The following is a 14,860-nucleotide window of genomic DNA, read 5'->3' on the forward strand; positions in this document are numbered from 1 at the left end:
TAACTAATGAGGAAGTATTGAATATGATTGGGGAGAAGAGGAGTTCGTGGCATAACTTGACAAGAAGAAGGGATCGGTTGGTAGGACATGTTCTGAGGCATCAAGGGATCACAAATTTAGTATTGGAGGGCAGCGTGGAGGGTAAAAATCGTAGAGGGAGACCAAGAGATGAATACACTAAACAGATTCAGAAGGATGTAGGCTGCAGTACGTATTGGGAGATGAAGAAGCTTGCACAAGATAGAGTAGCATGGAGAGCTGCATCAAACCAGTCTCAGGACTGAAGACCACAGCAACAACAACAACAACAATGAAATTGGACTTGTCTAAGCCAACATCTATATTATGCATACAAACGCAAATAATTCTAAGGTAATGATGTGAACAAAAGGTGAAAATTCGGGATCACTAAATGCTAAACATACACAAAACACACTGGACGAAGTGGACGAATTTTGCTGCCTTGTTACTGGAACAGATAAAGATGCAAGAAATATGTACCTGCCGTTGTCGAAATTAAAACACATTTCTATAAAAGAAACCTGCTGGTAAAATCCGAAAATATAAAACCTGAGACCAAGAAAAGATTCGCCAAGAACTTTGTTCGAACATGCAATGTTTGTTTGCGAAATGGTCGATGTGTAATATCAGCTGGATTCATCAACTAATGGAAAATGAAGTCTTGCAATGGGTGAACGATAAAGAAGACCAATAAAGAACATAATGAACTGAAGAGACAGAATGCTTGGACACATTTACCTGGATAGTTGTTGGAAGCTATATTTTAAGGAATGGTGGAAAGAAGGAATCGCAGGGCACGCATATTATTATTATTAGTTGTGTGCCAACTACACATCACTTCAGAAATACAAATAAAATATGCATATAATTTACAAGTATCTGAACGTATCCTTTACATAATTTATCACTTCGATTAAAGTGTCGAGTAAGTCCGAGGGGTTTCCAAGACACGAATTTTCAAAGCACTCTGCTCAGTGTGCCTGACAGTCTGCCTTGGGATTCTACAATGCAGTCATACAGTTCCCCCATCTGTGCACCAGGTCACTGTATCTCCCACGGTTAGTCTGGGGATCCTGCTGAGTGTCCTCTGGTGTAGGTCAAGCTCACATGTTTGTTGCTGCCTTGGAGAAAGTTGTAGAGATCTGTAGGGTATTACTGCACCATTCTTTCCCCAAAGTTTCGCGGTGACTGAAGTTATGGTTAACCAGGTTGCTAGCTGTTCTGAGGTTGGGATGTCGTGAGCGAAGACTGTTGACTCGGATAACAGGTATGTCCTCATGAGCCGGAAGCTGCTGGTGGATGCAAATTCTCTTTCTTCTCAGGTTACATGGTGGCATATGTGGGGGTACATAAGGCAGATTATGATGTGAGATGCAGCATTTATGCTAAAATGGAGAGAAAAGCTGACGTATAACGGGAGTTTGACAGCTGCATCAAACTAACCTTAAGGTTGATGACGAAAAGAACAAAGTATATGGAGTTGTAGAAAAGTATACATGGTGTCCCACGAAGTCATTATTCCGGGAGGCGACAAGTGGACATTAGAAGCAAAAAAGTTAAAATAGATAGTTGCAAAATAGAGCAAATCAGTAAGAACGCAGCCAGTTATTGTCATGTGCTGTGGGGATATTGCAGACTGACTTGTGGGCGGATGCTGGGATGCTGGTGGTAGGCGGCCTGACCAGCGAGAGCCTGGAGAAACACAACAGACCTTTGCAAATTCCACTGACAAGATGTCGCCAGACATCTCACGGTGAAACAGGCAACGGTCCATCCTGCCTTGCACGCGGAAAAGGCTAGACTCCGCCATGAAACGAAATCGACGAATCGCAGCCCTACATTCAAATTTTATACGTCCTGTTTACTACAAAGAAAAATTGAAATATTTAAGACATTTAGGCAAAGAGGGTCTGTTTCCACCAAGTCATCTGGTGAGATCAATTACTTTTTCTAAGCCGCAGTTTCTAGTATAAAATGATATTAAAAGTTAAACCAGTGTGGAGGGAGGGAGATACGGCCCCTGATTGGCCGGGAGGAACAGTCGATGGGCTAGCCAGTCTGGATACGATACCGCTCGAAAACACTTCTTCCTAACTCCTAGTGAGTGGTGAGCGCTCAAGACTTCTGCGCTCACACTCGTGAATTGGCTGATAGGTTTCAGTATGGCGATGCACAACATTCTTGAGATGTTGTATATCAGTTATCAGCTCGTCGTTTAGCCGTTTCACTGTAAGTTGTAGGTTTAGTATTTAACCTGTGCTTGCTAAAAGTAAATCAACACTGTGTTGTAAACAGGGTGTGACTAGTGTAATAAAAGCCAGTCTCACCTTGAACCAACTCTGATCATCGCGGGTTGGGACCCAGTGACGAACCTGTATGTGTCATGTGTTGGGACTAAAGGAAACAGGAACACGTTGCAAGGAACACTACAACAACAACAAAAATGTCCACAAATCGGGGAACACCTGCAAAAACAAGGACTAAAAATACCATTCCTCCCAAACAAGTTCGTTACAGAAAATATCAAAGATGGATTCTGTCAGTTAAAGTGTAGTTCATGCCAGTCTGTCTACATAGGACAAACATATAGGAATTTTAATACTAAGAATTCCGAATAGCCGGCCGGAGTGGCCGTGTGGTTCTAGGCGCTACAGTCTGGAGCCGAGCGACCGCTGCGGTCGCAGGTTCGAATCCTGCCTCGGGCATGGATGTGTGTGATGTCCTTAGGTTAGTTAGGTTTAAGTAGTTCTAAGTTCTACGCGACTGATGACCTCAGAAGTTAAGTCCCATAGTGCTCAGAGCCATTTGAACCAATTCCGCATACCTCAGAGGCTCAAAAAGTGACGGTACACATTCCACTGTTCCAGACTGCTTCATATAGGAAATCCACGACTGACCTCAACATCCTCGAAGAAAGCAATAGACTCTAAGGAAAACTTGCAATAGACGAAAAATAGCACATAGAAACCTATTAATTCACGTAAATAATGTTTTAAAAACAGACGTGACACTGTGCAATAAAACAGTTTGCAACACTTAATGAATTAAACACACTTCCTCGAATGAAATAAGAGTATATCAACCATTCTCGATTGATGAAAAATATCTGACGCTTCTCAGTCTCTCCCCACCCCTAGTTCTCTCTCTCTCTCTCTCTCTCTCTCTCTCTTTCTCTGTCTCTCTCTCTCTCTGATTTCACACACATGCACAGACGTCAGATAATTTGTCCTTCAGCAGCCATCACAACAACTTGCGTCAAACAGTCGAAACTAGCGCCAAATTGAACAAAAACAAACCGAACAAATGAGCGGCGACAGTAATAAGCGTCTCTCGATGCGTCTAGCGACGTTAAGTGTTTTCTCCGATCTCGTTTTTTATGTAACAGATGAGGAAAACAGTATATACCCACAATAGAAAGACAACTGAACTAAAACGTTAGTAGAAGACACACGCAACTATTACTCTTGAAAAGGTATTTTCAAGATAAACAACTTCTTAAGCAAACTCTTCCGACTACTGTGCAGATGACGCTATATGAAACGATAAAAAGGCATAAAAACTAACCGAAATCTACAAATTAAATTCCACACTTAACGTAATTTTCAGGTGAGCAATCGAAACAAAATAAATAAAATGCAAATGCTACAGTTTTTAGGTTCTAAATAGAAAAACCACCACTAAATTGGTTTAATTTTCTACAGAAATAGATCGAGATATACGGAAGGTGATATATGAGTGTCGAATAATCTTGGAGTAAACACAAAAAGCGTGTTTTTCAGAACCTGAATTTTAAAAACGCATATTTAACTCGCAAACACGGAAAAAATCGTTAACAGGAGAGTCCAACCGTAGCAAAACTATTATAAGCTACTTACGTCAAATTACAGCCTTATCACTGAGCAATGGCTTTGTTCCTGAAATTGTTACCATGTTGTTGTTGTGGTCTTCAGTCCAGAGACTGGTCTGATGCAGCTCTCCATGCTACTCTATCCTGTGCAAGCTTCTTCATCTCCCAGTACCTACTGCAGCCTACATCCTTCTGAATCTGCTTCGTGTATTCATCTCTTGGCCTCCCTCCAAGATTTTTACCCTCCATGCTGCTCTCCAATACTAAATTGGTTATCCCTTGATGCCTCAGGACATGTCCTACCAACCGATCCCTTCTTCTAGTCAAGTTGTGCCACAAGCTCCTCTTCTCCCCAATTCTATTCAATACCTCCTCATTAGCTATGTGGTGTGCCTATCTAATCTTCAGCATTCTTCTGTAGCACTACATTTCGAAAGCTTCTATTTTCTTCTTGTCTAAACTATTTATCCTTGTTTCACTTCCATACATGGCTACACTCCATACAAATACTTTCAGAAACTACTTCCTGACATTTAAATCTATACTCGACGTTAACAAATTTCTCTTCTTCAGAAACGTTTTCCTTGCCATTGCCAGTCTACATTTTATATCCTATCTATTTCGACCATCATTAGTTATTTTGCTCTCCAAATAGCAAAACTCCTTTACTACTTTAAGTGTCTCATTACCTAATCTAATTCCCTCAGCATCACCTGATTTAATTCGACTACATTCCGCTATCCTCGTTTTGCTTTTGTTGATGTTCATCTTATATCCTCCCTTCAAGACACTGTCCATTCCGTTCAACTGCTCTTCCAAGTCCTTTGCTGTCTCTGACAGAATTACAATGTTGTTGGTGAACCTCAAAGTTTTTATTTCTTTTCCATGGATTTCAATTCCTACTCCGAATTTTTCTTTTGTTTCCTTTACTGCTTGCTCAATATACAGATTGAATAACATCAGGGAGAGATTGCAACCCTGTCTTACTCCCTGTCCAACGATTGCTTCCCTGTCATCCCCTCGACTCTTATAACTGACATCTGGTTTCTGTACAAATTGTAAATAGCCTTTCGCTCCCTGTATTTGGCACCTGCCATCTTCAGAATTTGAAAGAGAGTACTCCAGTCATCATCGTGAAAAGCTTTCTCTAAGTCTATTACTATACTACATCATACATTTTGTTCAGTGTAATTAGAGTTAACAAAGCATGTCTCGTATCTTCTTTTAATTACACTCCATGACACATCCTAAGCAGATGTCGCAGCTTACTCTACGTAGTTGTAGTACTGCCTATTTTGTACAGAATCCACATGCACTACGCAATCACAAAATGTTTTTCTATCTTAAGGAAAGAGCATCATGGCCTTAAAAAGTTGCTAAGGGCTAAGAGCAGCGTAATAAATGCATACTTTTGTTCCAGGTACAATTCTGCCCATTTTGTAGGGAACAAATGCACTGCATAATCTTCACGTCATTTTTCCACCTTAGGTAGAGAGTGGCACGACATGCGATGCACCCTGAGCCCAGCTTTCTCTTCGATGAAGATGAAGAACATGTTCTTACTAATGGCCGAGATTGGACATCAGATGGTCGAGTATTTGACGAAGAAAACAGCGGAGCATGAGAGTGAGTATGTGAGACTAATAAACAAAATCTGTTTGGACATGCGAACGGATGTCCCCGCTTTCAACCAGGTGCAGCTTTGAGATGGAAATTGGACTTACTAAATGTACTAATTAACATGATAATAGGAAACACACTTCACATGGGTTAATAGTAGTATATGTTCTTACTAATATGTTTAATGTGGGTTACCATGAAAAAGTATAGGATTATCTGTGCCAACCAGTCATTTTTTCCCTTTGGACTAACATCACCAATCACTTTCATTTAATATCTTTTTCCAAAATGATTTGGTTCATTTAGTGTTAACCGGATTATCAATTTATGCAAAGACATATAGCCTAATTATCGCCTCTACTACCCGTAAGGATTGTAGGTTCAGGAAATTACCGCAAATCCTCCTGCATACAATAATTACTGCAGACATTCTGTCGTTAAAATCTTTTTAGGTGGACTTTTCTTAACAATCATAGTCTTATAGAGTATCTCTGTTTTGGATGAAGAGTGAGGTTCACCACATTGTTACTTACAAATATGGAAAAAATGTAATGAGTAGTATCTAGCTGTAATTATGGTTATATCATACATGACAGGATTATAATTTACCTGTGATGCTGAGAATGGCAATAATTCTAGAGGAACAAGGTTTAAACACTACAAATCGTTCACTCTCATTCTGGAAACATCCCCCAGGCTGTGGCTAAGCCATGTCTCCGCTATATCCTTTCTTTCAGGAGTGCTAGTTCTGCAAGGTTCGCAGGAGAGCTTCTGTAAAGTTTGGAAGGTATGAGACGAGATACTGGCAGAAGTAAAGCTGTGAGTACTGGACGTGAGTCGTGCTTCGGTAGCTTAGATGGTAGAGCACTTGCCGCGATAGGCAAAGGTCCCGAGTTCGAGTCTCGGTCGGGCATACAGTTTTAATCTGCCAGGAAGTTTCATATCAGCGCACACTCCGCTGCAGAGTGAAAATCTCATTCTGGAAACATCCCCCAGCCTGTGGCTAAGCCATGCCTCCGCTTTATCCTTTCTTTCAGGAGTGCTAGTTCTGCAAGGTTCGCAGGAGAGCTTCTGTAAAGTTTGGAAGGTATGAGACGAGATACTGGCAGAAGTAAAGCTGTGAGTACTGGACGTGAGTCGTGCTTCGGTAGCTTAGATGGTAGAGCACTTGCCGCGATAGGCAAAGGTCCCGAGTTCGAGTCTCGGTCGGGCATACAGTTTTAATCTGCCAGGAAGTTTCATATCAGCGCACACTCCGCTGCAGAGTGAAAATCTCATTCTGGAAACATCCCCCAGCCTGTGGCTAAGCCATGCCTCCGCTTTATCCTTTCTTTCAGGAGTGCTAGTTCTGCAAGGTTCGCAGGAGGGCTTCTGTAAAGTTTGGAAGGTACGAGATGAGATACTGGCAGAAGTAAAGCCGTGAGTACCGGCGGTGAGTCGTGCTTCGGTAGCTCAGATGGTAGAGCACTTGCCCGCGAAAGGCAAAGGTCCCGAGTTCGAGTCTCAGTCGGGCACACAGTTTTAATCTGCCAGTAAGTTTTTTACACCATTCATTTCTCCTATTCGCCCTTTTCTTATCTTTGTTGACTGGGCTTTTACCTTTTCTAAAATGTTCGAGATTTCTGACAAAGGTGAAACTAGTGAAATTTGTGCGTATTCCTTTGTCTTTTTTATACAATGGCTTACGTCAGCCATATGTAGAGACGGTCATATTCATATTACAGAAGTTACTTGAACTGGCTGGGCCAAGTTATTGGCTGCATCTACTGAAGCTGATAACCATAACTTTTCAGAAACATTGATAAGATGCTTGTTAAAAATTTTCTCTACATTGCACATATTTGTCACCATCGTATTAGTTACTGTTAATTCTAGCTGGTGCTATTCATTTCTGGTTGTGTTCATCACTTTCTTCCTATATCCTATAGTGTCTTTATTTTGGTACGTGTTATGACTGTCTGTTCCTCGTAATTCATTTGCTTTAATGTCTGTATTAATATCTTGAGTATTTTTCATCATATCTTTTAACGAACTATAACATCAGCATCAGAGCTGTTTCTCATTGGCAGTTGTTGTTGTTGTTGTGGTCTTCAGTCCAGAGACTGGTTTGATGCAGCTCTCCATGCTATTCTAGCCTGTGCAAGCTTCTTCAACTCCGAGCAACTACTACAACTTACATCCTTCTGAATCTGCATAGTGTATTCATCTCTTGGTCTTCCTCTACGATTTTTACCCTCCACACTTTCCTCAAATACTAAATTGACGATCCCTTCATGCCTCAGAATGTGTTGTACCAACCGATTCCTTCTTCTAGTTAAGTTGTTCCACAAATTCCTCTTCTCCCCAATTCTATTCAATACCTCCTCATTATTTACGTGATCCACCCATCCAATCTTCAGCATTCTTCTGTAGCATCACATTTCGAAAGCTTCTATTCTCTTCTTGTCTTAACTATTTATCGATCATGTTTCACTTCCATACATGGCTACACTCCATATAAATACTTCCAAAAACGACTTCCTGACACTTAAATCTGTACTCGATGTTATCAAATTACTCTTCTTCAGAAACGCTTTCCTTGCCAGAGCCAGTCTACATTTTATATCCTCTCTCCTTCGACCGTCATTAGTTATGTAGCTCCCTAAATAGCAAATCTCATCCACTACTTTAAGTCTCTCGTTTCCTAATCTAATTTCCTAACATCACCTTATTTAATTCGACTACATTCCATTATACTGGATTCGCTTTTGTTGATGTTCATCTTATACCCATATTTCAAGACACTGTCCGTTCCACTCCAAATTTTTCTTTTGTTTGCATCACTCCTTGCTCAATATGCCGATTGAATAGCATCTGGGATAGGTTATAACCCCGTCTCATTCCATTCTCAATCACTTCTTCCCTTTCATGCCCCTCGACACTTATAACTGCCATCTGGTTTCTGTAAAAATTGTAAATAGCCTTTCGCTCCTTGTATTTTACCTCTACCACCCAACTTGGCAGTTACTGTTTCCTTATGTCATAAAAGATACCGTTATTCTCTGAGTAAGCAATGTCTTTGTTTTGGCTGTAGCCTGCATTCCTTGTGGGGGTGAACAGCTATTGTAAGGTAAGGACTTCACTACTGGAAGTGTTTAATTTTTTTTTACTTGTATATTTTTACCTGCACGTTTGGATGAACAGACATTTTTCTTTCATGTTATGAGCTCCAATTCATGTCTCTACTGAATTTCATAAGATTATTTATGGCTTACTGACGACCCTCCTGAACTCGGGTGTAGTAGACTTGTACCCCAATCAGTATTATCGGTATTAATGTTTAACATAAGAAACTCAAGTCATGGTCTGAGGGGCCATTAACGAACGGTTTTGTTTGTTTTGTAATATAATTTTGTTCATTACTCCATTCTGTAAAGATATTATCAATGAGCAATTAGCTACCCTATTTGAAAACTCTATGGTACGAATTAATTTAATGACCATGCTACCAACTGCAATAAAAAGTTATCGTACTAGAGAAATCTTTAAGATAACCTGTATTAAAATCGCTGGTAACCAATATTTCGTTAGTTTTTACTGTTAAATACGCCAGTGAGAGCTTAATGGCGATTTATAAATAAATTAAAATTATCTGTGGGTGCTCGGTATATATGTATTTCTATCATGAAGGACTATTATGAAATTCTACTTCTTTCGCTCATGCTCCCATATGCTGCTCTAAGCAAAATTTGTGAATATGTGCATCCTTCAATATATGAAAATTTCTCATGAATATGGCAACTTCTCCTTTCACCAACCCTTCTCTACCCTGTAACAATTAATTTATTCAGAACATCGTGCAGCACAGACATGTAGAGGCAGAAACGATCCCCTTACTTACGGTTCCTCCTTAGTAGACAAACGCAGTAGTATTTTCTTCTCCTGAGTGATGGAGTACTGCTTTGATTATAAAAATAGTATTTACCCACTGTCATAGAAATAGTAACGTACACGCTTTTTATTTCTCTTCCTGAAGTTTCTTCTGGCGGGGAAGGGATCCTCACGCTGGAGATGAAGGACTTCTTCACACGCATGACCAACGACATTATTGCAACCACAGCATTTGGAGTCAAGGTGGACTCGCTTTCGGAGCCCAACAACTCTTTCTACACGATGGGTCGTGCTCTCACCACCTTCAGAACGACGGTCGCTTTTGGATATTTGATATCATCGAAACTAATGGAAGTGAGTACCTCGTGCAGAGTACACAAATTCGCATTTATTCTCTTTAGCAAATAGAGAGGCTGTTTATAGCATTCCTCTTGTTGTAGCTACTGCGCATACCGTTCTTGGACCCAAAGGCCGTGGACTACTTCACGTCCATAATCTCAGAAACTATTCGAACGAGAGAGAAACACGGAATCATTCGCCACGATATGATCCATCTAATGATGCAGGCGCGACGAGGCGAACTAACATCGCAGGAAGAAGAGGTAAACGGAACCGTGGAAGTCAAAGGAAAGCGTAAGTAATTTACACGTTTGAGAGTTGTTAATTATTACAGCATCATAGATTACAAATTTTTCCCAGTCTTTTTAACAATATATGTCAACACTGATTTTTTATTCAAGTCGGTCTTAATAGCAAAATTTTTAACAAGTAAGTTATTTGTTAATGACATAATAGCGGGCCTGAAGCAGGGAGTGAGAAAGTGCTAAGCACACAAGAGAAATATTCCATGCTTTAAGTATTTTTTCTTTTCAATTTTCTCAAATGTAGCAAATATTTAAAAAATTGTCCCAGTGGCATTCAAGAGTATCGCGTAATAACACTTTAAAAACCAAAAGTTGTAAGAGAGACACATTTAAAAAAATATACATTTAAAAGGTAATCCACCAAAGAAGAAAATGAGAAGGATTTGCTTGCAGTTTTAAAAGGCAGTTACAAGAAACATAATACAGGCGTTAATAATGATTTCAAAATTATTTAACCACCATAACAATTAAAACAACCTTTAGATTACAAATCCTTTAAATGCACTAAGAGAACAAAAGTAATTCAGTTGAAAAAATATTTTAAATGACCAAACAACCACAAAGCGAAAAACAAATGCGTTGACTGATTCATAACACAATTAAAAGCGGGCCGAAAATTAATTAACCAGTGAAAGGCCGACAGCTTAAGCTGAGTCCGTAAACCAAACTGTTGCTTAGTTCAGCTCGTACTGTAAAAACGTACATACAAATTACAGAGCGTAAAATGGCGCTTGCCCTCAGATCGACGGGACTGCGCCAATTTAGACCACAAACACGAATAGTCAATTGTAGATAAAAATACTTTAAAACCATCTGAACGTCATATCATCCAGATATAAACAAAACACAATACATATTATAAGGTTTGAGCCCCCGAGTGGTTAAAAATAAGGCACGGGTTCAGATTTTACGGAAACAACGTCTGTACCTAATGGAGTAATAATGGAACTATAGCCGGTCAACCTGTGATCCCTTTTACAACTGTCTTAAAAATAACTCAGCCATGTTCTCATTACCAAGGATGCTGATCCATTTCTGAAGCCCACTGCAAACAATGGACCCAACAGAAAACTAGGCGTGAAACCAGAACAACTCTCATTTATCAGGAGTTAGCATAATAGTAGCTTTAAGCACAAATCGCACTCAACTCTCAATCATACAGAAATGAGGATCTCACCATTTATTTCTACGACGGATACTGGGGCCGAACGAAAGCTGGCAAGACCACACTCGTTCACCAAGGCACCAGAAATGGGCATTGGACACACGCGTTCACGAAGACAAACGGGGAGCGCTGAATCTTCCAGAGACATCTACGCACTCTCCACGGTGAGCAGCCTTCGGCCACAGTGGCACCACCTGGTCCTCGGCGAGCGACCTCCTTGGCGTGCGGGAGAGTACCCGAGACCAAAACTCACAGAGAGCCACTCGTGGTGTTAAAATTCTGTATAACAAATATTCGCTCGGAAAGCAGCCAGAATTGTAGTTAAGTCCGACCCGACAATTTTCACGTTCTACCAGTCACAGACCCACAACTCTTCGCGAGTTAAACATTCGGTCGTTTCAGTGGTCTTCGTCGTAAGAGGTGCTCGCCAAAGTATTCAGTACAGAGCACGAAACACGACACTCGGAGTTGTTACTACGACCAGAAAGTTCACACGCTCATATCTCTCAAACTATTTAACTTAGAAACACCACACTTTCATTAAAATGTTCGTAGCTCCAGTCGCTTCAGTCACGATATGTTCAAACCGAAATTAGCTCACTATTTCCTCATCTCACAGAGTACTTGTAAAGAGCGATCTGACATCGTGTTATCCGTAGACGGGCTAGCAAGCGACCCCTCTTGAGGTACTCTCCTATATGCACACTCCTCTTTTCGCGCGGGAATAGCTTAATTCTGATTGGCTGTTGATCTAAACGTTCCTTGTAGAAACGAACTCTTCCTTCCAGATCATTCTCGCGGCCAATCTTGCCTTATCCAATCACTAACTTGATAGTGATTAATATCAGCAAAACTTTAAATTCTTGTATTTTATTTAATTAAAATAAACGAAGTGTGAAATATTCTTCAATTTGAGAAATAAACTTATTCCGCCTCTACCTTCCATTCTGAGCACTTTTATACAAAAGAAAGCGTACACCGACATGGATCACCTGAATCGTGGTTGCAACATAACTTTCCCACAATTCCTTTGTACAAGGTTTTAAGAAAAATGAGATATTAAATTTAAACGTATGTCCCACATACACTCTCTCAATAATTCTCTCAATAATTCTCACGGTAAAACATAATCAAATAGTAATTTTGACTGATTTTTGTATTACGTAACGCACAGTGACTAAAGTCTTAAAAACAAAATTCTAATTAATTGATTTTTATGCATTGATAACTTTGGAATGCCTTCAAATGATAATGAAACTCCATCTGTTATTGTTCCTAACTAGATTTTAGAAAACAGGCGTAGGTTTTAGGAGTTTTAGGTAACTCTCTTTATCTGCAGAACTATAACAAAGAAAAATCTGAAATTTTGACATCATTCCATTAGTAACAAAAGGCTGTGCACCAAATTTGAACGAAATAACTAATATGGATTATTCAGATTTGTAGATTGATGACACTGATCATCATTTAATCTGCAGTGAAATTGGGATTGTGAGGCCGAAAGTGCAGGAGGTCAGGTCCATATGTAGGAGGATAAGAGTGGAGAAACTTCAGGATAAGGAAATCAGGCACAAGTACATAACAGTGATCTCAGAAAGGTACCACTTAGTTGAATGTAGTCAATTACAGTCATTGGAAAAGGAATGGACAAGGTACAGGGACACAGTACTAGAAGTGGCTAAAGAATGTCTTGGAACAGTAGTGTGTAAAAGTAGGATGAAGCAAACAGCTTGGTGGAATGACACAGTCAAGGCAGCCTGTAAAAGGAAAAAGAAGGCGTATCAAAAATGGCTACATACTAGAACTCAGGTAGACAGAGAAAGTTATGTTGAAGAAAGAAGCAAAGCCAAACAGATAATTGCAGCATCCAAGAAGAAATCTTGGGAAGACTTTGGAAACAGGTTGGAGACTATGGGTCAAGCTGCTGGAAAACCATTCTGGAGTGTAATTAACAGTCTTCGAAAGGGAGGTAAGAAGGAAATGACAAGTATTTTGGACAGGTCAGGAAAACTGATGGTGAATCCTGTGGATGCCTTAGGCAGATGGAGGGAATATTTTGAAGAGTTGCTCAATGTAGGTGAAAATACGATCAGTAATGTTTCAGATTTCGAGGTATAATGGGATAGGAGTATTAGTTGAAGACCAATTGGATGAAAATCAGTGTGGGTTTAGGCCTCTTAGAGGTTGTCAGGACCAGATCTTTAGCTTACGGCAAATAATGGAGAAGTGTTATGAGTGGAACAGGGAATTGTATCTATGCTTTATAGATCTAGAAAAGGCATATGACCGGGTTCCTAGGAGGAAGTTATTGTCTGTTCTACGAGATTATGGAATAGGAGGCAAACTTTTGCAAGCAATTAAAGGTCTTTACATGGATAGTCAGGCAGCAGTTAGAGATGACGGTAAATTGAGTTCATGGTTCAGAGTAGTTTCAGGGGTAAGACAAGGCTGCAACATGTCTCCACTGTTGTTCATATTATTTATGGATCATATGTTGAAAACAATAAACTGGCTGGGTGAGATTAAGATATGTGAACACAAAATAAGCAGTCTTGCATATGCGGATGACTTAGTTGTGATGCAGATTCGATTGAAAGTTTGCAAAGTAATATTTCAGAGCTAGATCAGAAATGTAAGGATTATGATATGAAGATTAGCATCTCCAAAACAAAAGTAATGTCAGTGGGAAAGAGATATAAACGGATTGAGTGCCAAATAGGAGGAACAAAGTTAGAACAGGTGGGCGGTTTCAAGTAGTTAGGATGCATATTCTCACAGGATGGCAACGTAGTGAAAGAACTGGAAGCGAGGTGTAGCAAAGCTAATGCAGTGAGCGCTCAGCTACGATCTACTCTCTTCTGCAAGAAGGAAGTCAGTACCAAGACCAAATTATCTGTGCACCGTTCAATCTTTCGACCAACTTTGTTGTATGGGAGCAAAAGCTGGGTGGATTCAGGTTACCTTATCAACAAGGTTGAGGTTACGGAAATGAAAGTAGGTGATTGCAGGTACTAGTAGAAGGGAACAATGGCAGGAGGGTGTCCACAATGAGGAAATCAAAGAAAAGCTGGGAATGAACTCTATAGATGTAGCAGTCAGGGCAAACAGGCTTAGATTGTGGGGTCATGTTACACGCATGGGAGAAGCATGGTTACCCAAGAGACTCATGGGTTCAGCAGTAGAGGGTAGGAGGAGCCGGGGCAGACCAAGGAGAAGGTATCTGGATTCGGTTAAGAATGATTTTGAAGTAATAGGTTTAACATCAGAAGAGGCACCAAAGTTAGCACTGAATAGGGGATCATGGAGGAATTTTATAAGGGGGGCTATGCTCCAGACTGAACGCTGAAAGGCATAATGAGTCTTAAATGATGATGATGTAGAGGGTTGAATCTTCGTATCGACTGAATGTTAGGCTATGCAGTTCTGTCAGCTGTGCTGTGAGCAAAGCGAAAAAAAAAAAAAAAACATAGCCATCCTGCAGCCACCGTACTAGATAGCTGCGTGCCTTACGACAACAGAAGATCTTGAACCATTCCTCTTTCTTGGTAGAGATACGTTTAAAACACGCGTAAGAGATCGTATTATGTCGTCTCCTACGCCACATGGTCGTAAACTCATCCCGATACTTTAGGTAAGTAAGGGCACGTAAAGGGACGAGTACTTTACTGTGTGAGGACAGGCTCAGAAGAGGGA

The 14,860-nt window shown here is 40.3% G+C and overlaps 1 protein-coding gene across 1 annotated transcript in view; it reads left to right on the forward strand.

The window, feature by feature from the left end:
- Positions 1-14,860, forward strand: part of LOC126156193 (cytochrome P450 9e2-like) — a 71,163-nt gene that overhangs the window by 14,316 nt on the left and 41,987 nt on the right. Inside the window, exons 3-5 of the mRNA XM_049916285.1 lie at positions 5,357-5,494; positions 9,504-9,712; positions 9,799-9,991. Coding sequence (XP_049772242.1) covers positions 5,357-5,494; positions 9,504-9,712; positions 9,799-9,991 — 540 coding nt within the window. The remainder of the gene's footprint in view (positions 1-5,356; positions 5,495-9,503; positions 9,713-9,798; positions 9,992-14,860) is intronic.

Source organism: Schistocerca cancellata, unplaced genomic scaffold (genome assembly GCF_023864275.1).
Source record: "Schistocerca cancellata isolate TAMUIC-IGC-003103 unplaced genomic scaffold, iqSchCanc2.1 HiC_scaffold_1103, whole genome shotgun sequence".
Lineage (NCBI taxonomy): Eukaryota > Metazoa > Arthropoda > Insecta > Orthoptera > Acrididae > Schistocerca > Schistocerca cancellata.